Raw genomic sequence first — 25,856 nt, 5'->3', positions numbered from 1 at the left:
ACGGATACGCACCATTCTCGTTGTGTTATTTACTTTCCTGCTTTTACTATTGTGCATCTAATTAGAATTATATAGTATATATATAACAAATAATTGGCTGCTTAAGCCACGAAATGTGTAGCAATTTAAAATTGGCCAACCTTTCGTTAATATGCTGTAAATAGCCATATTGCTTACGTGGCAGCTTATTAATTAAATTAGGTTTACACTTTTGCCCTTATTTAATTCACAGAAACCGAATAGGGAAGTTTTCAAATTTGAAATTTGAAATTTGAAATTTCCTGCAGATTTTGAAAATTAATAGCTCATTTATTGTTATGTTTTTGGAAGTTTTTAGCGTTGACTTTAGGTAATTAGTATCTATTTTCGTGGTTAAACTCTGTAAATATATTCTTCATTTATTGATATTATTTTGTCATCCATATATTCATAATTTCCAGAATTTTCGTGCTCAAAATATTTCCAGAATTTTTTTCAGTTCAAATGTACTGTAAATATACCGTAAATAAGCTTCGTATTTACACGAATATACTGTAAATATGATTTCTATTTACACGAACATACTGTAAATTTGCTATCTATTTACACAAATAAATAAGCAAGCACTTGCAAATCCCCAATCCATTTTTATCCCATATGTACAAGAAAAAGGAAAAAAATCAAAAAGCCTTAAGCGTCATCGTCCTCGTGAGGCAAACCCATCTGAAGATTGTTGAGCGTCATCAATCCTAAACCCGTGTTGAGTCCGCGAGCCGAGCTTTGGATTTCGGCGATCTTCTCGTTGAAGGCGTGTTGAGTCCAAGTCTGGTTCTGCTGCGTGTAAGGGACGAGGATCCAGTCGGCGAGAGGGAAGCCCGAGCCGCCGGCGATCCAGACTCCCCTGAGGAGTCCGCCGGAGGAGGCTCGCTGGTGGAGAGCGGATTTCTCGAGGACTTGATCGTCGGCCATGGATCACGGCCATCCGATGCAGATGTCGGTGAAGACTCCTCTCGGATCCACCACGCCCTGGACGGTTATGGAGTACGAGGTCTTCTGGTTCCGCTCAGTGTGTCTCTTGTTGAAGTAGGCCGCGACGCTGATCTTCGGGGCGATGATCGGGATGTGCGTCGTGTACATCGAGCCGATCACGTTGGGGATGAAACCAGAGCTCGTTTTTTTTTTTTTTGGGATTTCGTTTTTGAATTTGTGTTTGAATGAGAGAGAATATGGCGTGTATATTCGGTAATTACAGAGCTTAATGAAGGCCCTTGAAATACGCGGCAGTTATTATCCAAAGGTTTGCTTTAATTGATTTTATTTAATGACCCGGAAGATAGTGGGCGGGAAAATGGAAGGGTAGTCTCGGCCAATTTTTGTTGTAAATAAATCCTCCTGGCTATTTACCACTTATTTACAGAACGTTGGCTAAAAATAAATTGGCTATTTTCAAGAGGCTACTTAGCTTAATTACCCTATATATAATCCATATTATCACAGCTATCAACGATAACATCATTTGTGATATCACGAAATAATAGATACATAATATCATTCTTTTAATCATGTTTAATTTTTATAATTATTATTTAATTGTTTACCCATCAAAAGTACAAATTTCTACTTAATTTTAACAGTACTCTTTTGTTCACAAAGTGTTAAAATTTGACAGAAAGGGTATAGATAATACATTTATAAAGTTAAAGGACGCATTTTAAAGTTTTGAAACTTGCAAAGGCGAATTGTTATTGTGTGGTACAATTCCTAGGGGATAAAGATTTACGTAATTTGTCCTACTTTGAGAATTTTCTATTTTACGAATCCGTTCAAAAATTAAAAAAGAATCCCACATGGAAAATTCTCGTTGAGTTGAAACCGGATTAGCTGATTTGAAACTTCGATTTCTCGGGGTCTTTTCCCGGTAAAATCACGCCGGCGACGAGTGGATGAGACCACTATTTTGTCTCACTCTTTCTTCAGCTCTCTCCCAATCGGACTCTGAACTACGATTGTTGGGTACGAAGTGATTTTAGGAGGTCCGTGGCAGTATCGAGAGATCGCAGGCTTCTCAGACTCAGGGAAGGCAAAATAAAGAGGGAATTCGATCGTCTCCACAACTATCCCTCTTTGGGCTAAGTCTCTCTCTCTCTCTCTCTCGAATTCAAATTGTTTTTAGGTTCTGTGTCCGATTTAGTTGGTTGGTGGTGTCGATATTGTTTTGAGGGATTCTGGATATGTAAGTCTGTTTGACCAGAGTTTATGTACATTTTGAGAACAGCATTTTGATGTTCTCTAAAAAAACATATACACACTTTGTTCTTTTAAAATAAAGGTCTTTTGCAGGGTTGACCTAGGCACATCTGATCATTTCTCCATTGACGTGCTTTTGACGGTCTTAGAGCTCAGAGTGAGAGAACTTATATCATAACGTTGCGATCTATTTTTCTTTTTTTCTTATGTCTCTTCTTAAGCACGTATTGTTTTGTTATGGGATTGGAAGGTATTTAGGAATACAATTGGTAGTTTTTGGAGGTCGAAAGATGGATGATTGAGAAATCGGAAGTTTTGAAACAATGCAAGTACTTTAAAATATAAAGCTACAACTGTTACATCCTTGTATTTACAATTCATCTTTCCTGTGTCTATTTTTTTTTTTTTTTGAAGGATGAGAATTCATTGTTTTGTTAGTTTACTTTTCTGATGTTTTGTTATTTGCTCATGTTATTTGTTAGTTTACTTTTCTGATGTTTTCCTGATTACATACAGTGCGATATCAATAAATATCCCCTCTTTTTCTGTGTACATATAAAACTCTATACTTTTATGATTTATCTCTTCCTTTATATTACAGGGACAGCTAGGGAAAAACTAGCCTCACATAAACTCAAAATCTTATCTTTTTTTCTCATTACTTCTGATGATCGTAGACTCGGATAACCTCGGGGAAAGGGGACGAAATCTCGCCTGTGCTTTTGGGAGCGATCGAGGCATCGACGATCTCGATTATCGTATTTTCGGAGAACTATGCTGAATCTCGGTGGTGTCTGTATGAGCTCAATCATATCGTCCGTTGCAAGGAAGAAAGAGGACAGCTTGTTTTGCCGGTATTCTACAATGTGGACCCTACAAACATACAGAGGAAGCTATGAATATGCATTTTCACAACATGAAATACGCTTTGGAAACAAGCCGGAAAAGTTGGATCGGTGGAGTCTTTGACAGCCACGGCAGATTTATCCGGCTGGGATTCGGCAAAGGCAAGGTAAATTGTAGTTAATAAATTGTTTTTCCGATCATGAACAAGTTTCTTCTGATGATTTTTTGTTTTTCATTTTAATTTGTGATTAACTACAATATGGTTTATTTACGTATACAGTTCCAAATCCAACTTATACGAAAGGCATTGTTGATTTCGTCACAAAGAAGCTAAGAGAGCGTATATCTTCTTGTGATTATACGAAAGGCCTGATTGGATTTAAAAAAAAAAAAAACAATATGCAGAAGCTTGAGTCAGCGTTGTGTATCGGCTCAACGAACGAGGACACTCGTATTGTCGGAATTTGGGGAATGGGCAGCATTGGAAATACCACTCTTGCCCGTGTCTTGTTCGAGAGATTGTCTTCTCAGTTCTCGGGCTCCTCTTTCCTTGAAAATGTCAGCGAGGAGCATTGAAGAATGGGAGAGCGAAATGGAGTTACCTAACTCAACTCCGAACCAAGAAGTCCAACAAATGTTGAGAGCAAGCTACAAGGGACTAAGTCAGAACCACAGAGACATATTTCTCGATATCGCCTGCTTCTTTAAAGGTGGAAATAGGAATTCTACAGAGACAATACTTGGGTACAGATATAAAGGAGTGGTTATCGGAATCAGTGTTCTCATTGATAGGGCTCTCGTGGCTGTAAATGACCACAAAAAGATCTGGATGCATGATTTGATCCAAGAAATAGGCCAAGAAATTGTTCGTCGAGAATCAAATGATCCGGGAGAGCCCAGTAGATTGTGGTCTACATCAGATATTTTCCATGTCTTGGAAGAGAATCAAGTAAGTCAGGCTCACGATCCTCCAAAACTTGTTTCCAGCAATATTAAACTTTAATATCATATAATAAATTTTTGGTCATTCTAGCTTTATATCTTTTCGGCTTTGCCGTTCGATTAATAAAAATGTCCCGTGTTTCTCAATTAGAATATAAATAATTTTGTGCTAATATTTTTAATTGTGATCAGGGGACACAAAAAATTCAAGGAATTGTCTTGAAATGTGTGTCATCATTTGAGATAACCGTTTCATTGATAATGAGCCCTCTGGTGTTTGTATTGATTGGATTTTGTATGGAAGTAAACATTTGTTCCCTGAAGATCTTGATTTTCTTCCTGCTGCGCTGAAATATATCCGGTGGAATGATTTCCACTTGAATACTTGATTTCCACTTGCTTGTAGCTCGATCGCATCACCGTAGCGACTGAGTTTCAGACCAGAGTTCTGGCTAGAAATTTCGAACCGGTTTCGTCAGAACCATTAAATGTACTTGCTTTGATATGTTTTTAGACATGATAAATTACAATATTTCGAACCGGTTTCGTCAGAACCATTAAATGTACTTGCTTTGATATGTTTTTAGACATGATAAATTTCTTTGAGTGTTGAAATAAGATCATCACTAATGTTATTATATACTACGACTAACATTATTATTTTGACTTTTTTACAATATTTCCCTTTTTTGCACTGCGCATCTGTTGTAGCCGAGTGGTAAAAGTCTGATTAATTGCCAGAATATCATAAAACTAAAATCCTTCATTGCGGCACAAAAACTACATAACATTCTGAAAGTTCTATATCTTATCTTTAGAAGATGGTATTTCCAGTGGAGACAGTCTTTCTGTGTTTTATGCTATGTTTCCACTTGTATTGATACAATCCATGTTTCATGCTAAACTTTGTATAAATCTTATATTTGGTATTTTTATTTTACTATCCACAAAAGTTGTTCTTACAATTGTTTTTCTCTTGTACAACAGTTGAGTGGTGTTCCTAGGATTGGCATTTGTTCTCCGGGGAAAGAAATATCGGAGCGGTTTCGCCATCAAGGCGAGGGATCTTCAGTGACAGTGAAGCTACTTCCGGGCTGGTCAAGTGGAGAAAGTCAACAAGAAAGGAAAACGAAAGAGAGTGTGGATTTCGGAGGAAGACGGATCATAAAGGCAAGAGCAGGCTGAGAGGAGCTGAGGAGTTGTCGAATTGGATCCCAAATCAATGGCTGAGGTGGAATTTCATATGTCAAATATGTGCCTTTGAATATAAGAATGAGCACTGAGTTGGGGTAAAAATGAAGTCACCAATGTCAAATGGTGGGACTTTACATGTTGGGTTCACATAATATGGTAAATACATTTCGTCAACCACAATTCATATAGTATACCACATGAACGTAGTTACATCTTTTGACAGATTCACATATTTTTACAGAAAATTAGGAAAATAGTCAACTTAAACATTTGACATTGCTAAATAACCAACGTTTGGTAAATCTTAGGTAAATAACTCTAAATAATGACGTGGCCTAATATACGGAGGTGACTATTTATCTAAGATTTATATATGTAAATATATGAAAATAATTATTTACCTAAGATTTATTATACATTGGTTATTTAGCAATATCAAACGTATAAATTTGCTATTTTCCTAATGACCCATATTTTTATCCTAAGCAAAAGAAATAAAAGACAACTAGGTTCTTATTCACCAAATAAACAACTGAGAGAGAGAGAGAGAGAGAGAGAGAGAGAGAGACCAATGCAAACACTTATAAAGTCTTAAAAGTTGGTCACTGTCAAAACCAGCCAAGATAAAAAAAAGGTCTTACACGCTGAAATAGTAAAATTTTAAATTGTTCTGATTTTTTTTTTCTTTTCAAAATTGGTTTTTAAACTATTATGCGGAGTATAATTAAATTATGAAAAATTAGTCGATCTAAGCCACATCAAACGTTGCAATTGTAATCTAACCAACGTTTTGTTTAATTTTCGAATCTAGCCAAATTTGATGACGTGTCATATTTATGTAAAATGGTATTTACTATATTAGCCTTGGTTTGGTTTCTAAAATACTAGCCCACGTTTTGAAACTTGGTTTTGTAGCCGAATTTGTTATATTCGGTTTATATTTCGAATTTAAAAAAAAATTCTATATTTGGGAAAGTTGGTTATTGAGCATTTTTTTCTTTAATGAACATTATAGCCGTGTACGCAAATACAGTGTAAATGTTCGTAAATTTTTGTTAATCTCCGTTGCTTTGTTAATTTATGTTAATTATGGTAAATTTACGTATGTGCAGGTAGAGTCGATTTATTTCCTTTCCTTTAATACGGTATTTTTGTTTTCCAAATTTATTTTCTAATTTTGAACATGATTTTATCATAATTACGTGTATTTATTATCTTGTTTGACTTATTCAATCAAATAAATAGTTCTTTTCCTTTTTAATTACATCACCGAATCTCCTATTATGAATTCAAAAGGCTGAAATTAAATTGCTGAAATTATAGCCGTGTAAGCAAATACAGTGTAAATGTTTGTAAATTTTTGTTAATCTCCGCTGATTTGTTAATTTCTGTTAATTATGGTAAATTTTTTGTGCATTTATTGCATTAAATTTTCTCTTTTAATTACATCACCGAATCTCCTATTAAATTAGCTAAATATCCAATCAAATTGCGAACAAATCTGAAATTAATTGGCTGTATACAATCCAAACCGGTCAAACGTGGACTAGTGTTTTGATCAAGTAAGTATAAGAAAAAAAGGTAAATTAGGTATTTTATATCCGTAAATTTTAGTAAATGGCTACATTGCAAAATTTACCAAACGTTGGCTAGATTCCAAAAACCATGTTTCAAAATGGCTATGTTGCTAGTTTACCCTTAAATTATTTTGGTTCTGAGCAAGAACAGTATAGAATTAAAGAATTAAGGGTAATTAAGCTAAGTTGCCTCCTGAAAATAGCCAATTTATTTTTAGCCAACATTCTGTAAATAAGTGGTAAATAGCCAGGAGGATTTATTTACAACAAAAATTGGCCGAGACTACCCTTCCATTTTCCCGCCCACTATCTTCCGGGTCATTAATACGTGATCAGCTGTAATATTTGGATATTAATGCACGCGAAAATCGAAGAGTAATTAAAACCGTCAGCTGCGTTCACATTAACACGCAACCGCTCAAAAATATTGTTTAGAAAAAAAAGAGCCCAAAAATCGCGAAGAAGAAACAGCTCAAATTTGAACCGAAAATAAGATTCAACACCTTTATTTGCAATCGAAATCGAAACCCAGAGAAGAAATACAGTGACGACGAAGAAGAACGAACACAGGTTAGTAAATAAATAAAAAATACGATTTGTATCGGTCTTGTTGGACGCTATTTTTACTGCTCTTTAGGAAAAAAGAGAGAGAGATTAGGCCGCCATCAATGGCCGAGCCCGAGCACCCCCTCCTCTCTATCTCATCGTCATCGTCTCATTCATCTCCTTCTCCTATCTTCTTTTTCATTCCTTGCGCGCCATCAATGGCCGAGACCGAGCACCACTTGCACGTGTTCCAGCCGAGAAAAAGAGGACAGCCACGAGCCGCCAAGGATGCCGGACCGAGAGGAGACACCGGGAAACGACGTAGAGAGCACCGGAGAGTTGATTTCACAGCCATAAATGGTTCTGGGCGTGCGTGCGTGTGAAATGGTTCTCCCCGTGATCTACGTCCAAGGTCCCGATCTGCAACACCGCGAAGAGCAGTTTTTTTTTTTTGGTTGTTCATAGAAAACATATTTACAGTATATTCGTGTAAATAAGAAGCATATTTACAGTATATTCATTGTAAATACAAAACATATTTACAGTATATTCATTGTAAATAAGATGCATATTTACAGTATATTTGAATTGAAAAAAAATTCTGGAAATATTTTGAGCACGAAAATTCTGGAAATATTTTGAGCACGAAAATTCTGGAAATTATGAATATATGGAAGACAAAATAATATCAATAAATGAAGAATATATTTACAGAGTTTAACCACGAAAATAAATACTAATTACCTAAAGTCAACGCTAAAAACTTCCAAAAACATAACAATAAATGGGCTATTAATTTTCAAAATCTGCAGGAAATTTCAAATTTGAAAACTTCCCTATTCGGTTTCTGCGAATTAATAAGGGCAAAAGTGTAAACCTAATTTAATTAATAAGCTGCCACGTAAGCAATATGGCTATTTACAACATATTAACGAAAGATTGGCCAATTTTAAATTGCTACACATTTTGTGGCTTAAGCAGCCAATTTTTTGAAGAATTAAAGACTGTATGATACTTTTTTTTTCTTCTGCATATAAAATAGTCAACTCTTTTGTTGTCTTACTCTATGCATTTTCGTTGACTTTATATTCTAGGGACAACTGGGGAGATAAACTAACTTCGAACAAACTCATGATAAAACCTTGATACATCGTTCTTTACAATATAAAAGTCAATTTAAATAATCTATTAATATCTCTGGAACATCAATTGGCCATAAACACTCTCTACCATTACAATATTCCAGTTTAGATCCCGAGTAAAAAAATCTACAACTTTTAGCGACTGTACCTCGTCATTTAAGAACGATGTGCTCGACAACCAGTGATCCTACAAAACTCGAATAGTATATCTTTTTATTTACAGTTATCTTTTCAATTTTTATATTTATATATGTGTTAGTCAATTTGTTTATTTAATAATCTTGTTATACTCGCCACTTGTATATATCTTTTTCATGCCACCCACAACTAATATTTGGTGCATGGAATATCATTTTCATGCAACCCACCACTAATATTTGGTGTATTTTTTATACACAAAAGATAAAAAAAAAAAAAAAAAATCCTTTAGTATTAAACAAAAATGGTCATCAGATATAAAATTTCAACTAACATAATGCATTCGACTATAAACTATAATGGAAATTTAAAAACTTTTACTCGAAGCTTAGATATTATTGTACTTTAATTGTGTGGCCATAATTAATATGTATGAAACTTCGTGGACTGCTCGATCCTTTTCAAATACATATTAGAGTTAAAAGGAAAAAAATAATCTAAGGGAATCATTCAAAACATACATATATATATATATATATATATATATATATATATATATATATATATATATATATAGATATAGAAAAATAGCTAACTTAAACGTTTGACATTGCTAAATAGACAACGTTTGGTAAATCTTAGTTAAAAAACCACAGTCTTTTATTTACAGACACAATTTTACAAGAATACCCGTATATATCATTCCCGTCAAAAACCGATTTCTTTTTAATTTTAAATTAAAAAAATAAATAATCAATTAAATCGGTAAAGATTGCACAAATCGAAGACATTAACTGACCAAATCAATTACCACACACAAAACCTCAATGGACTTCATTACATTTCCAAAAAGAAAAAAAAGACAGACAATCGTCCTCGCCCCGCTCATCCAGACCGCCAACTTCTGTTCTCCGCCGCCGCTGTGACCCCTCCGCCCCGCTCGTCCAGCTCCATCCCCTCCTCTCTGCCACCGCCGCAGCCGTCGGAATCATCACCGGCCTCGTCAACTACCTCTGGCGCAGCTATGATTTGCTCCTCACGCCGTCCACGACGGTGACGAGCATCACCTCGCAACTGGTCTTCACAGCGGCGTTGGCACTCCTCCTCGTCCGCCACCGCCTCACGTTCTTCTCCAACGCCATCGTTGGAGCCTCAGTAAAGTTCTTAAAAAGCTCACTCAGAAGAACGATTATTTGAAATTTATTATTTGAAAATAACTTGTAATATGTATAAATAATTGTAAATATTTTGTAAATATCTGTTAATATATATATATATATATATATGTAAATTTGAACTACTATTATATGAGCACAAAATAATATTAATAAAATTAACTGATGCGTTCTTTTTTTGTTACTAATATGATTAAGTAATTCACGTAAGTATGTAGAAAATAATTATTTGCTATATTTTTTTTTGAAATAATGAATCTTAACACGATTAAATCCACTAAATAATTAATTTCTAAATTTAAACACATTACCCAATTCAAATTTAAATGAATAACTGCCAAAAATATTGAAATAAAAACGTAGAATAAATGTGTTCATATCTTTTAATATATATGTGTCAATAACTGTAAATGTTTGTAAATATCTGTAAATATGTATAAATGTAAACTACGATTTTAAATAACACAGAATCAAAAAAATAATTGTTGCGTATATTTTGGGCATTGATATGCTATCAGGAATCCACGAAATAATGTAGAAAGAACAGCTTGCTATTTTTTTTAAATATAAGATAGAATTTAAAATTCAAATTTTAAAAAAATTGCCTTACATATACTGCCGAGTTAATAATCAAAATTTAAATTAAAATTCGAAAATAAAAAGAAGGGACAAACCTGGAAAGCATGAAATTTTATGATAGGGTCAAGTCATTTTTGTGGCTATTTATCTAAGATTTACGAAACGTTTACTATTTAACAATGTCAAATGTTTAAAATGGCTATTTTTCAAATGGACTCGACTCGTATATATATATATATATATATATATATATATATATATATATATATATATATATATATATGTGTGTGTGTGTGTGTGTGTGTGTGTGTGTGTGTTATGTTTGAATATAATGTTTGCTTGAGACAAATAGTAATATCATTTCTCTATTTATGGGTAGGATGCGGGATCAAATCCCGCTAGTAGTATTGTCCATTTTATTTATTAATTTATGGGGTGTGTTTGTGTGATAGTACAGTAAATTTGTGTATATATCCAACCTCCCATATTTATATATACCTTCTTTATCTTGTATGGAATATAGTAGTTTGAAGATTATTTCTTAAAATAGTAGTTTCATTACCGCGTTATAGTTGTTAAGAGACTTAGACTAAAATAGCCAAAAAAGACTGTATGATATTATAATATATGTATTAATATCGCAATTTACAATTCGTCTCTCCTTTTTTTTCGAGATTTGTTAACAATTGGAGCCGATAAGAAATTCCATTAATAACAGGCGGTTTTGATCCTTTGGAACAACTCAATGAATTTATTAGATCTTTTTATGAGGCCTCAATGACTATATATAGAACCTATCCAATTTTTACAATGCGATGGTTAGCTGTTCACAGATTAGCTGTACCTACTGTTTCTTTTTTGGTTAGCAATGCTTCTCTATTGCTATTGGGATATTAAAATAGTAGTCAGACTATGGATTTATCAGCGATATAGCCAATATTAAATTAATGTCTCTAAAATACCCTTTTTCAATTTCACCCTCTCACACATGTTTAATCCGCTCTCTAAAACTTTCCCATATCGCCGGAATCGGGATTTTCTTCAAACATCTCCGATCAAGAATTGCAATGGTAGAGTGGAGGTTTGGCGTCGCACTATACCAATTGAGATCGTACTCTCTGATCCAGAAGCTTCCGACGATGGCAGTGCTCGCGGCTCTCAGCAATGGCGGTGCTCGCGGCTCTCGGCGATGGCGGTGCTCAACCGCATAAGGGAGTCCAAGGGCGCCATCGCCGCCGCGCTCGGGCTGATCTACTCACCGGAGGCCGAGGCCGCTGCCGCCGGAGGAGACAACAGAGGGACTCTCTTGCTCTTCGTGATCGCGCCAAGGATTGGCTGGGTTCTGTACAACATTCTTCAGCCGGCGTTGAAGCAGCTCAACAAAATGAGGTCCGAATGAAATCGAAAACTGAAATTGAATCGATGGTTTCACCAATCGAGTTACAGGTGTCTAACCGTTCTATAATTAAATACTAGGGTTTTGTGTTGTCTTTTTTTCCCTTTTATTCTTCTTCTTCTCTGTGTAATTGATCCCACCAAAAACTTCTCTTGTTAATGAAATCGAGAATTGCTTTTTATATTATTATTCTTATTGTCAATATATCTCATTCCTATGCTTTGTATGTATAATTTGATCTATGTTTAATGATTTGTTGATCAAACGACAATCGTATCTAAACGACTGAGTCTTGGTGTTGTTTTATCACGGTGGTGAATAAAACGACAATCCGATTTGTTGATCATACTGTAAACTAAATTCTTAGCCGCATGTTACGGTAAATAAGATTTACTATTGTTCTTTTTACGGTAAATAAGATTTATTATTGTTCTTGTTACGGTAAATAAGATTTACTATTGTTCTTGTTACGGTAAATAAGATTTACTATTGTTCTTGTTACGGTAAATAAGATTTATTTTTGTTCTTGTTACGGTAAATAAGATTTATCGTTGTTCTTGTTACGGTAAATAGGATTTACTGTTGTTCTTGTTACGGTAAATAAGATTTATTGTTTTTTTGTTATGGTAAATAAGATTTCCTATTGTTCTTGTTATGGTAAATACATGATATTATAATATATATATATATATATATATATATATATATATATATCTAATCTATAATATATTATAAGTTAGAATCACAAAGTCACTGTTCATAGACTATTCACTCTCTTTTAACCTATTAGATAATGACACGTCATAGCTTTTTTTCATCATTTAACCGCAACTCTTCGTATCCTAATTATTTCTCAAAAAAATCGAAAACCTTTCGTATCCTTAAAAAAAACTGTATTTTTCTCTCTTTCTCCATCATGAGATTCCATTTTCCGTCGATCTTCTCTCTCTCCCTAATTTATTAATCTCCACTTCATTTTTTATTTCCTCTTTCTGCTTCAAAATTCTTCAGCGTTAACCTAGCAACGGCGTCCGAGCAATCACGTAAGAATGTGAATTCAAGCTTCTCTTCGTTTCAATGGAAAAAAAAAATGTGCGATCAGTGATTTTTCTTTGATCCTGTTTCTGTAATTTTGTTTCTCTTCTCACACCTCCATCGTCGAATTTTGATAAGCAAATGGTGGGTGAAAAACGGTAAAGATAAACAAATCACTACATCAATTATATCAGAACTATGTCCAAATTGTGCGATCAGTGATTTCATGGATTCTTCGTTTCATGGATTTCACTTTGACACTTGTGACTAATATTGTGTGTTTTTTCTGGAGTATATTGGTGAAAAAAAAACATTAGTTTTAGCCGTATTTATTTAACACAATTTGGCTTTTTTGGATCTCGATTCATGTGCTTGCGTTGGCATTTTCATTCTTTAATTCCCCTGATTACAGTATCGAAGTAACATACAATTTTTTATTTTTATTTTTTTGAAATCTGATATATGCCTCATTTTTTTTCTTTAATCCAACAATTTCTTCCAATAGATATATCCTTTTTCTCAGTTCTGTGTTTGTTTAAGAATCCATGTTATTGAATCTAAGTTTTCCTTCGTTCATAACAGTGTCTACGTTTATAGTTCATCATAAGAAATCTTATGATTCACTTGATTATGTCAGTTTTATTTAATGAAACTGATTGAATAGGGGAGTTTACCTGGTTTGAACTTTGAAGGCAATAAGAAGAGTTAATAAACGAATTCATGAAGACCATCTAATTATCGGGTTCGGCAAGTTTTATCTCTTTCTTTTAGGGTTTGAATATTTTCTATTTTTTATTTCTCTGAATCATTATTTAAAATTGTTGCTCAATCGAAGTATTTGGTTCACTTTGATTTTTTGCTCGTTTTCTGGTTTGGTTTCATAATATATTTCAAACATCTGGTTTGATTTGAAGCATGGCTTCTTTAATGTTCAATCGTAAGTTTCTTTGGCGTTTTACTCATTTTCATTTCACTTTGACAGATTTAGAGGGTTAAGGTTATTCTTGGTGCTCTTGCAATAGCTAAATTTGGAGGTAGAGAATGAAACTTTTGACTAATATTGTGTGGGTTTTTTTTTCTTTTTTTTCCCTGGAATTGTTTAGTTGTGCCTTCTGATTTTACTATTTTTGGCGATTCTTGATAAAAATATTCCTTTTCATTCTTGATATACTATTCCTTAGTGCAAGCCATTGTTGGCGAAGCCGAAGTGGCCTCCGGTGAGGGCGTCGATCGCCTGCGGTACGGTCAAGCTCCGCCAACTCCAACTTCAAAAGTGCCGTCCAAAATTTTATTATCAGCGATGTTGATACGTTGTTTTGTTGGCTTTATTTTTTAGTGCAAGTTGTGTGGAAAGATGTCGGTTGTTATGTTTTTGCTTCTGGTATGACATCTTTCATCCTGTGTGCAGACATTATTTCTGGAAAGTTTCCAGTATTGACAGATTGCTTCGCTGGTGACTCATTGCTGAGTTATTGCCTCGCTGCTGTCTTCATTACAAGATATCTGCCTCGCTGGATTCTTCATTGCAAGATATCTTTCGCTGCTGTCTTCATTGCACGATATTCGCCTTGATGGAGTCTTTACCATGAGATATTCGCTTGAGGCCGGGTAAGGAAACCCGAGATATCTTCCAGGATTGTTCAGCTGCTATAAAAGCCATGCGCTCCCCCTTAGCAGCCTCGACACTTTTGATCAAACACTCAGAGCTCTTAGACGTGCAAGACCGGCGGACTGGGAGGCTGTGTGTTTTGGTTATAAGTGGTGTATTCTCTCAAACACTATTCCAAAAAGATTGAGTGTCTGTGAGAGTTGGGTTTTGTGTTCACGTGATTGAAGGTTCACATACTGCTGAAGACTGAATGTCATCCGAGCCAGGAGGTTGCTCGAAGGGTGGAATTGAGACGGAGCTCAAATTCAGGGGGAGTCCCTGACTAGGTGATCACTGGTAGTCATAGTCTCTAGGTTTTATTGATTTGTTGATTGTAATCAGATATAAACCTTGTGTGTACTATTGACTACAAGATAGTGAAAATCCTTTCCACTGGCAGCGTGCCCCCAGATGTAGGTGTGTTTCACCGAACTGGGTAACCATATCGTGTGTACTTTGTTTACTGCACTTTTTTTTGTTTATCCATATCTGTGTACAAGCAAGTTGTCGGACACATTATCAACACATTGTGTGCGACATCTTGTCTTTGTGACTAATCAGAATTTCAAGCGATATAAAGGTCTATAATTTTATTCTCTACGGTTATGGGATTCATTATGAAATCTAGATTGATTTCGCGGTTTAGCTCGGATTTTGAAATTGATTAAATAGTTTAGTCTAGGTGACTCTTATGAAATCATTATTTTGAAAACATTAGGTGACAAATCAATTTTTTTATGTTTCTATTTTGTAAAATGAATCGTCGTTTATTGTTTTCTTGTGCATGCCTAAAACCTTGAATTCTTTGATATATATATATAATTCTCTTCTTCAGCGCTCTGTTCGATTTCTCTGTCGCCAATTTACTGATTCATTCACTTTAAACATCACTGATTTTGATTTTTTTTTCGTGTTTCATGGAACTGCTTCGTCATAAATATTCCAAAATTTGTTAGTACTCATTATTATCAAATGGATTGGTTTTTCATGGTGCAAAGCCTATTTTACTGTGATTGTTTGACTGAATTATAAGATTGTAGTTGTATTACAACTTTCTCTTTGATGTTGTCATTTTTGCTGTTTTTTTAATCATTTGTGTTGATTGGCGGAGTTCAACTAGGCTTCTCACGGATGTGTAATCATAATGCATTACTAGATGTTTGATAAATTCCTCAAAGAAAACTAGAGATTTTCTTGGATTTGAACTGTAGTTTACACAATTTATTCAGATTGTTTGGTTGTGTGTTGGTCTTCTAATATGTACTTGTACCTTTTGAGAAGATAAGGCAATCTCTTCTTTGAGTTTGCTGTTAGATGTCTTTGTTTAGTACAAATAGGCTACAAATCCCCTCTCTGCTCCATCTTTCGAATAGTCAATTGGGATAGTTAACATGTCACTGATTGATTTTGTGGTTTCAAATGGATTAGAGTTGTTTAATCCCATTATAAGACCACCATTTCATTGTTTTCACTCCTTAATTTTGTGCTTGGTACTTGTGTTGTCTTTCAGCTATGAACATAGGACTTTGAAATGGGTTTGTGCAATCCTCGCAACCCTACTCATTTACGTATCAGTCTAAGTCCAGACCAATTGAATAAAGAAACATTGAAAACAGAACAACGAATAAACAAGTAAATTTATATGCTGCTTAATGGAAGTTTAACCAGTTTGAATCAAATGCTTATAATGATTTTGCGTGTTAGGCACCTTTTTATTTTGAAAAGTTATAACCAAGTAAATTTATATACCGCAAAGGTTTTTCTTCCCATGGTTATTTTTTTTTATCGCCATGGGAAATAAGTAAAGTAAGAAAAATATTGAGTTTTCTTCCCATGGCTCTTTTTTTTCAAATTTGGACAATGGCCTCAGCAGGACTTCTTATTCGAAACAAAAATCAATCCTTTTCTTACGTGTCTTATTGACCATATATTTTCGAATTTTTTATACAAGCAGATCTCTGATTTGAGAAAATTCAAACAAAATTACATCCATTAACCTCTGAATATGAGTTGATTTGACAGTTGTTTCCATGGTTGGTGCACCATTGTTGACTCCAAAATTTTCAATTTATTTGATGAATTGAATTCCGCCAATCAACCTACAGGGTAAACAAATATACAACATCAAGAATAAAAAGCTCTAATTAAGCGTGTGTGACAATCAACATCAAGAATGAAAAGCTTTTAGCCATTAGTTGATCATATTTCTACATCAACTATATCGCTGAAAAGCTCTTCTCGTACAAGGCTAAACAAATATACAACATTCTGGAACAAGTAAATCGATAATATATGCCCGTGTGTATTTCTTATCTAAATAATTAATTAAAAAAATAATGGTTCTCCATATATTGTTATACAGGATTCACAAAGTGCTTCTTTGAAACCAATATTCAAGGCCGAATAAGCTATCACAAAAACATTTTTGGTTCAATGTACGAGAAAATTCAATTCAATTCAACATGAATGGAACAACAACTCAGTATCAATGAAGTTTACAAGCTGACCGAGCTTCGTTCTTTCAACCAAGAGCTGGAAAACAAAGAAGTACACACTGGCGATGATCAAGACCAACAAGACACAGTCCAAAAGAAAGAGGAAGATCACTTCCCAACAACATCAACCTCTAACAAAAAGCAAAAAATTTGAGTAACACATGTCTTCTTAAGTTACTTTTAAACTTTTTGATTTGTTAATTTTTCATTCCTTCTATTTGTCTATCAAGACACCAAACTTTTGGCTTTTTATTTAATTATGTCATTTTTTAAGTATGTCATTGACTATATATTTCCTTGAAATGTTTGCAATTATTATGAGTCTCTCAAAAATTAAACTCCCTAAGTATTATGTATGGTTGAAATATTTGCTATCTTAATATTCATTTATAACCTCATGCTTTGAAGAAAAAATTGGTAAATTAAATCATACACATTTTAATTATTTACTGATTACAACTACAAACATCACGTGCGAAGCACGTGTTTCAGCCTAGTATATATATATATATATATATATATATATTAATATCGCAAGTTGCAATTCTTTTGTCCTCTTTTTTTATGCATATAAAGAATCACTAGGACAAAAATCGTCATCTGGTGCGACGGATGTCGCACCAAATATGTCAAAAGTCGCACCTAATAGTTTATTAGGTGCGACAAAGTGGCACCTAAAAGCCCGTCGCTAAAGGCATTAGGTGCGACATGTCGCACCTAATAGTCGTACCTTTAGGTGCGACATTTTAAGGTGCGACATGTCGCACCTAAAGCCCAAGCTATTTTCCTGCCAAATTTATTAAAACTGGCGGGTATATTCAAATCAGGTGCGACAATGTCGCACCTAATACCATTCCCGCCATTATATTCGGTGCGACAATGTCGCACCGAATATGTTTTTTTTAATTAAAAAAATTGCAAAATCAGAAATTAGAAAATTAAATCAAAATTCATTTAAAATTAAATAAAAATTAATTAACAAAGTTCTAAATTAGAAATAATATTATGAAAAGTGAATTGTTAATTAAAAATAAAAATTCATTCTAAAAAAACGAAAAAATTAATTCCTAATTTTTTTCCTATAGAACTTATCGATAGTAGAATTCTCTCTACCGAATAAGTTGTCAGAACTTCGGGAACCACTTTCGCGTCCTCTTCCACCGCTGCCTGATGCGCTGCCGCTCGTTCCGCCGCTTCCGTAAGGATGGTCTCGCAAGAAATCCATAGAACCAGGCGTAGAACCCGGTGTGAAACCTGGCGTCTGGTGATCATCACCTTGTTGCGGTGCAGGCGGAGGTTGTGGAGTCGTGAGAGGTTGGTTGTGCAACTGGCTGAGGAAGGCGATCTGTTGCCGCATCTCCTGCAGCTCGGCTTGTTGTGCATCCATTTGAGCTCGCATCTTGGCAACCAATGGATCGGTCTGAGATGACGAACTTGACGAGCCTTGATCTAGCGTTTGAGCAACACCCAGCGATGACCTTGGGATCGAAGGCCCTAAACCGACTTCCCAGTCTCTGCGTACTCCCAAAACGTCGCGCATCGCGTACATCTCTGCATCTTCTTGGGAGATCACTTTGTTTTGCTCCTCCGCTTGCCGCAAAATATCTATCGTCTGGGCGGTGATTTGATCCTTAAAAAAACAAAAACTTATTAGATAAGAATAATTTAAGTAATTAAATATAGTAAATAAAACAAATAACTACAAATTGCGACTTTGCGAAGTCCGTCGTCCACGATCCCTTAGCGTCATGGTGTTTTTCTGACCATATCGCTAAAGCCGAGCCCATACTCCCATCTTCCCTTCGCTGTAATATTTCAATATTAAAATATGAATTACATATATATTGCATATTAGTCATTCATCGTCGTCACTCGATGTAATGTTAGTATCGACATCAACATCTTCTCCCTCAAAAACGGCGCATGCCTCATCTTCTTCATCCACTTCTTCATCATCTTCAACAACAGTAACAAGCTCGGCCGTAGCAGTTTCGTGTCGATGATTAAGACGGTCGATATTTGACAATTCTATTGTCAACGGAATTGATGCTGAAGTGGTCGGGTCAACTTCAGGAATGTCTGATATCCCTCGATGATTGCATTCCTGAACGATTTCCCATTCGCGACCCTTAACGATTTCCCATTCTCAGGCACTACAAGAAATACCACATTTAGCGACGAAACTATTAGCGACGAATTAATCGTCGCTAATAAATCGTCGCTAATCACCCTTTTAGCGACGATTTTATCGTCGCTAATTTTTTGGGGCGAAAAATATTAAAGTTTGGCGGCAAAGATAATTAGCGACGAATTTATCGTCGCTAATTCTTTTTTGTCGTCGCTAAGTTCGCGGGGAAATAATTAGCGACGATAAATTCGTCGCTAATGATTTCTGAATTCAGTTAGCGATGATAATATCGTCGCTAATAATGTTGAATTAATTTCGAATTTTAAAGAGGGAAAAATCCCTCAAATTTAATTAAAATGAAAACCTTTAGCGACGATTTTATCGTCCCTAAATAATTTTTTTTTATCGTCGCTATACAATTAGCGACGAAATAATCGTCGCTAAATGTTTTCGAATTTTGACGAATTTTAAAGAGGGAAAAATCCCTCCCATTAAATAAAACGAAATGATTTAGCGACGATAATATCGTCGCTAAATATGTGAAATTTACTAATAGCGACGAATTTATCGTCGCTAAATGAAATAGCGATTTAAGTTCTTTTAGTGACGAACTGAAATCATTTAGCGACGACAAAATCGTCGCTAAATGTCTTTAAATACCAGATCGCGACCCAGCTTCCCCATTTCTCTTTCTTTAACCTAAATCGATATTCTCTCTCTCTTTTTCTCTCTCCCGCCGTCGCCGTGCCCTCCTCCGCCGTGTGCCGCCGACGCCGACCTCGTCGTACCCGGTAACTCTCTCTCTCCTCACTTCTCTCTCTCTCCTCACATCTCTCTCCTTACCGGCCTCTCTCTCTCCCATTGCAGCTCCTCCGCCGCGCTCCGCCACTACTCCGCCGCTCCGCCGCCGACGCCGTAGCCACTTCCCCGCCGACGCCGTCCTTGGCCGCTTCCTCTTCTCTGGCCGCGCGCTCTCCCTCGCCGTACGTGATCGGTAAGTTTTTTTTTAAAACTTTATATATATATATATATATATATATATAGGGCATTGTAGCGAAATAGCCAAAATGAAACTATGAAATTTGTTTGTAGCCTATGTTCCACAACTTTTAGGGAAATAGCCAACATGATTATGTGGCAATAATTAAGGTCTTATTTACCCTTATTTATTAATAAATTCGTCATTTTCTCTCTCCTATTTTTTCCTGAACTTTTTATACATAAAAACTTCAAAAAATCATATCTATCTCATATGAACTCGAAATTGAATGATTCCAAATCCTACGGATTCGTGACGTCGAGATCTTCAAAAATAGATCCATTGTGTTTGATGAAAAATAATGTTTAATACCATAGATGTAGAAAAATCTACCTTAAATATGGAAATAACGGAAATTTTTTGAAATTATAAAAAAAATAGAAATGTAAATGTAAATATGATGCATTAAACATAATTTTTCATCAAACACATTGGGTCTATTTTTGAAGATCTCGACGCCACGAATTTGTAGGATTTGAAATCACTCAATTTCGAGTTCGTATGAGAAAGATACGAATTTTTGAAGTTTTGATACAAAAAAATTTATTTGAAAAAAATAGGAGAGAGAAAGTGACGAATTTATTAATAAATAAGGGCAAATCAGACTTTAATTATTGCCACATAAGCCATTTGGCTATATCCCTAAAAATTGTCAAACATAGGTTAGATCCAAAGTCACATGTTTAAAATGGTCTAGTTAGTTACAAATCTCATATATATATATATATAGGATTAATATATTAATTATATATATTAGTTATTTATATATATAGAACTTTAGTTATATATTAGTTATTCATTTATTTTAATTAGTTATATTTACATAATTTATATTTTTAGAATTATATATTTGTTATAAATTTTATAAATTATAAATGAATTAATTAGTTATAAATGAATTATTTATTTGTTATAAATTTTATAAATATTTAAATTAGTTTTGTTTACACAAATATTTAAATTAGTTATAAATTTTAATATTAGTTATAAATATTTATATTTGGTAAAATTATGTAAAAACATGTAAAAACAATTAGTTAGTTTATGTAAATTAAATGGAATTGTATTTAATTGTTGTTAGAAATGATTAAAAATGTGACGGATTATGAATTTTAATAATCGAACCACTGAGGTTGGATTTATTGTTAGTTTTAGGATGTTTCTATGCAGGTTTTAAAGTTAAAGGCTTGATGCCGGGTTGTTAAGTTTATAGGGGAGGTTCTGCCGAAATTTCGGTAGGATCGTGAAATTATAAAATAAAATCCGAAAACTACTAAATTTTGAAATGTTAAATCTATAGGTAAAATGAGTTATCCAAATAGGAATTGGATAATCGAGGACCAACGTTTAAGCGTTGAGTTTGCGGCTGGCATGACAGAGTTCATGGCAATGGCCCGACAACACGTAAATGTCGAAGGACGAGTTAAGTGTCCATGCAAGAGGTGTAACAACGTGTTGATGCAAAAAATTCCTGATATAGAGAATCATCTCTTTATCAGAGGATTTAAGAGGAATTACACGAGGTGGAACTTTCACGGGGAGGAAGAAGATGACGTAATGCAGTATCAGACGGATTACAGAGGAGGAGGGATGTTTGATGCTGTACACGATATCTTAGATCACAACGACGTAGATGGTGACGATGACAGTATTGACCCGAATGCAGAATACCAGAGTGGACAGTTCGATGACCTTTTCAGCGACCTGAACACAGAATTATGGCCGGGTTGTACGGAGTATTCGTCACTCTCATTTGGTGTCATGTTGATGCATTTGAAAGTGATGAACAAGTGGACGAATAAGTCGTTTGATCAGCTACTGAAAGTACTGAAAAAGTCTCATCCGGTCGGCAACACGATTCCAGAGTCACACTATGAAGCAAAGGCGAAATTGCGTCGATTTGGTATGGGTTACGAGTCGATTCACGTCTGCAAACACGACTGCGCGTTGTTTTGGAAGGACAACGCCAATCTAGACGAGTGTCCAGTTTGTAATGAGAGCCGGTGGCTGAAGAAAGACGGTGGAAAAAAAGTAGCGCATAAAGTGTTGCGCTACTTTCCACTGAAAGATCGACTTAAGCGACTGTACGCGAGTCGGCACACAGCTCTAGAGATGCAGTGGCACGAGAATGAACGCATTAAGGAGGATGGTGTACTGCGACATCCTGCAGACGGAGCAACGTGGAAGGAGATCGACCGAAAATATCCCATGTTTGCGGCAGAACCGAGGAACGTCCGGCTTGGACTTGCCGCCGATGGTTTCAACCCATTTGATGACATGAGTTTATCGTACAGTATGTGGCCGGTAGTCTTGACTGCGTACAATTTACCGCCGTGGTTGTGCATGAAAACATCGTACTTGATGTTAACATTGCTTATACCAGGTCGTAGTGCACCGGGAAAAGACATGGATGTTTTCTTACGACCGCTGATTGATGAGCTGAAGGAATTGTGGGAAACCGGTGTTGTGTTGAGAGATGGTTCGACCGGTGAGTTATTCAGGTTGTTTTCCGTACTCCTATGGACGGTGAATGATTTTCCAGTGAGAAGCAGTTTGTCGGGATGGAGTGGTCAAGGGTACCTTGCTTGTCCGACGTGTAACAACGACACACCATCTTTCAAGGCTCGAAACAAGATTGTTTACTGCGATCATCGTCGATTCTTGCCGTTGTTACACCCGATGAGGAAGAGCAAACTGTACAAGGTACGAAATGAGAAACGACCACCAGTGAGAAAATCAGCGAGCGACATACTTCGACAATTGCGATTAGTGGGAGATGCAACCCCAGGGAAGCACCCTGACTTCCCAGGGTTCATATGAGATGCGAGTGAGCTGAATTGGACAAAGAAAAGTATTTTCTTCGAGTTGCCGTATTGGTTGAGTCTTACGCTGAAGCATAACCTCGATGTAATGCATATAGAAAAGAATGTATGCGACAATCTTCTGGGTACCTTGCTGAACATCGAGGGGAAGACGAAAGACACAGATAAGGCGCGGTTGACTTTGGCGGACTGTAACATAAGGCACGAGCTTCATTTGTACCAAGAAGGAGATAGATGGATGAAACCGCCTTCGTCATACACTCTGACACCTTCAGAACGGAAGCGGTTTACTGAGTTCTTGAGATCTGTCAGATTTCCCGATGGTTTTGCGGGGAATTTGAAGAAGAATGCTACCGCGGATGGGAGGTTGACGGGTTTGAAGTCTCACGATTGTCACGTGATTATGCAGCGCCTATTGGCTCCTGCTATTCGTCCTTTTCTGGATCGAACAATTCAAGATGCCATAATAGAGCTCTGCAACTTCTTCAGACTTATGTGCTCTAGAACGCTGGTAATTTCAGACATTGAGAAGGCGCAAGAGGATGTGAAGCTTATATTGTGTAAGCTGGAACGAATTTTCCCGCCTGATTTCTTCACAATCATGGTTCATTTGGTAATGCATCTACCAGAGGAGGCAATTAACGGAGGTCCAGTTCATATGCGGTGGATGTATCCATTTGAGAGATACCTTGGAACGCTCAAGAACTTTGTGCGTAATCGAGCTAGACCAGAGGGTTCAATTGCCGAAGCCTATGTTGTAGACGAAGCATTGACATTCTGCTCAAGGTATCTAGAAGGCGTTGAGAATCGTTTCAACATGCCCCAACGAACAGACGCCGCGTCTAACTTCGAAGGTGTCGAACGGGAGTTATCGATGTTTCAGTCATCAAGTTGTCGGCCTTACAGGAAGATGAGCACGATACGCTTAGATGAGAATATACGTTTGCTCGCTGAGTGGTAAATTTTACGAAATTGTCCCGAAATTGACGATTTCATGAGGTAAATGAGTGAAATAAATGAACTTGAATTATTTATACGAAGTGATGTATTAAATGAACATGAATTTTATTTCAGTGAACACATAGATCTCATGGAATTAGAAGGTCGGCCAGATGTTGAAGAAGCGCATCGACTTGAGTTCCCAAAATGGTTTTGGGAAAATGTATTTGACTAATTAACTCAAAGAATATGATTAAACTCACTTCGACACTAACCGACTCGTTAATGGTTGTATGTAGGTATTTCGCATGAGCCAAGACGGATTATCCGTATCCTCCGAATTATATGCATTGGCATTGGGACCACATTTCGCACCACAGACGTATCCGTGTTGTGTAGTGAACGAAGTTAAATTTATCTCCCGTCAACGTGATAGCAGAAGAACGACTCAGAATAGCGGGGTATGTGTACCAAGTGAAGGAGGTCACGACTTCTATGGTCAAGTAGAAAACGTCATTGTCTTGACGTATCAGAACAATTGTCGTGTCGTCTTATTTCAACGTCGTTGGTTCGGTGACCAAGATCCGAGGAAAAAGGACACGCAACGACAATAACTTGACAAGCGTGTATGTGGCAAAAGAATGGTACAAAGACGAGCAATTTATTTTGGCAACTCAAGCGAAACAAGTTTTCTACTTGGAAGATAACTTGAATGGACCTGATTGGCGAATCGTCGAAGAGTGTAATCATCGAAATGTGTGGGATCTTCCTGATATTGACCTCATTCTTGGTCAATCTTCGTCTTCAGTTCAGTTGTCAGTAGAACCGTCAGATTTAGATTCACTGTCGACGCGTCATCAGTCTGCAATACCAGAGCCCGTGAGCAACGACGCAGTGAACTTGTTGGAAAATATTGAAGAAGAAGAGTTTATCGATGACGAAGAAACTGAGGACGAAGAATTGATGGAAGAAGATGATTTGTCAGACGACGATGATTGAAAGTATATAAGGTTTTTCATTTACTTACTAAATTAACTGATTTAAATCATTACGAATGCATAACTAAATAAATTTTGTTTTGAATTTCAGATGGCTGCGGCTACAGGAGCTGGAGGCAGCAGAGGCGGGGAAAACGAGCGGCGGGACGACAAAGCAAACGTCGCGACTAGTGTTTTATTAGATATTTTGTGTATAGTAGATTATTATTTACATATTTCTCGATAAACGAAAACGTACGTAACCGGATTTTATATATTTCTTGATTTGGATAATATAATTTAGTTTTTATTTGATTTTTCATTTTAGAATTTCATAAACAAAAAACCATAAAAAAAAATAATTAACGACGAAAAAAAAATAATAATAATTAGTGACGACAAAGTCGTCGCTAAATATTATTACACAGAAGTAATTAGCGACGACTTTGTCGTCGCTAATTCACGCGGGAAATTTTCGCGCGTGAATTAGCGACGACAAAGTCGTCGCTAATTACCTGTTTCAAAATGTAAAAAAACTTCTCGTCACGACATTTAGGGACGACATTATCGTCGCTAATATCGTCGGTAAATATTTAGCGACGAAGAAATCGTCGCTAAAAATATTTAGGCACCGACATTTAGCGACGATAATAATCGTCGCTATAATCGTCGCTAAAGAGATTTAGCGACGATTATGGGGTTATTAGCGACGAAAAAAATCGTCGGTAATTGTCGTATTTGTTGTAGTGAGGAACGATCTTGAGAGTGAATCGTTAATATTAGAAATTTAGATTCAATTGTTAAGAAATTGAGAGTGATGAATTGTTAGTAAGTTTAGAGTGAATCGTTAATATTTGAAAGAGTCGAGAGCGAATTTGTAAGAGTGAAAGAGAAATTGTGAAAGACATATTAATTTTGAAAAATTGTTAGAATTCGTTATGATATACAAATTCACTACTGATTTCATTATCCAAGTTAATCAATTTCGACAAATTAGTTAATTCGTTAAAAT

At 35.7% G+C, this 25,856-nt stretch overlaps 2 protein-coding genes across 4 annotated transcripts in view; both read left to right on the top strand.

Moving 5' to 3' along the window:
- Window positions 1–25,856, top strand: part of LOC149394448 (uncharacterized) — a 100,603-nt gene that overhangs the window by 49,974 nt on the left and 24,773 nt on the right. The gene's annotated exons all lie outside the window — the stretch shown is intronic.
- LOC149394450 (disease resistance protein RUN1-like) lies at window positions 1,757–5,413 on the top strand. Of its 3 annotated transcripts, none has more exons than XM_089616402.1 (4): window positions 1,757–2,112; window positions 2,904–3,238; window positions 3,353–4,021; window positions 5,002–5,413. In XM_089616402.1, the coding sequence occupies exons 3-4, from the start codon at window positions 3,629–3,631 to the stop codon at window positions 5,197–5,199; spliced, it is 591 nt and encodes a 196-aa protein (XP_089472528.1). In that variant the 5' UTR covers window positions 1,757–2,112; window positions 2,904–3,238; window positions 3,353–3,628; the 3' UTR covers window positions 5,200–5,413. The 3 variants fall into 3 exon arrangements, with proteins under 3 accessions (XP_089472528.1, XP_089472526.1, XP_089472525.1); XM_089616400.1 differs by having other exon boundaries at window positions 2,320–3,238; XM_089616399.1 differs by having other exon boundaries at window positions 1,757–2,383.

The sequence above is a fragment of the Urtica dioica genome, chromosome 6, assembly GCF_054948205.1.
Source record: "Urtica dioica subsp. dioica isolate 48M chromosome 6, U.dioica_male_clone48M_v1_H2, whole genome shotgun sequence".
Taxonomy (NCBI): domain Eukaryota; kingdom Viridiplantae; phylum Streptophyta; class Magnoliopsida; order Rosales; family Urticaceae; genus Urtica; species Urtica dioica.
The sequence above is the reverse complement of the archived record's forward strand: the minus strand, read 5'-3'. Positions and strand labels throughout refer to the sequence as shown.

Bases quoted from the DNA above. Each gene is read 5' to 3' on its own strand.
- LOC149394450 (XM_089616402.1), top strand. From the start codon at position 3,629: ATGTCAGCGAGGAGCATTGAAGAATGGGAGAGCGAAATGGAGTTACCT. The intron at 4,022-5,001 runs GTAAGTCAGGCT...CTTGTACAACAG, and splicing joins ATGTCTTGGAAGAGAATCAA to TTGAGTGGTGTTCCTAGGAT.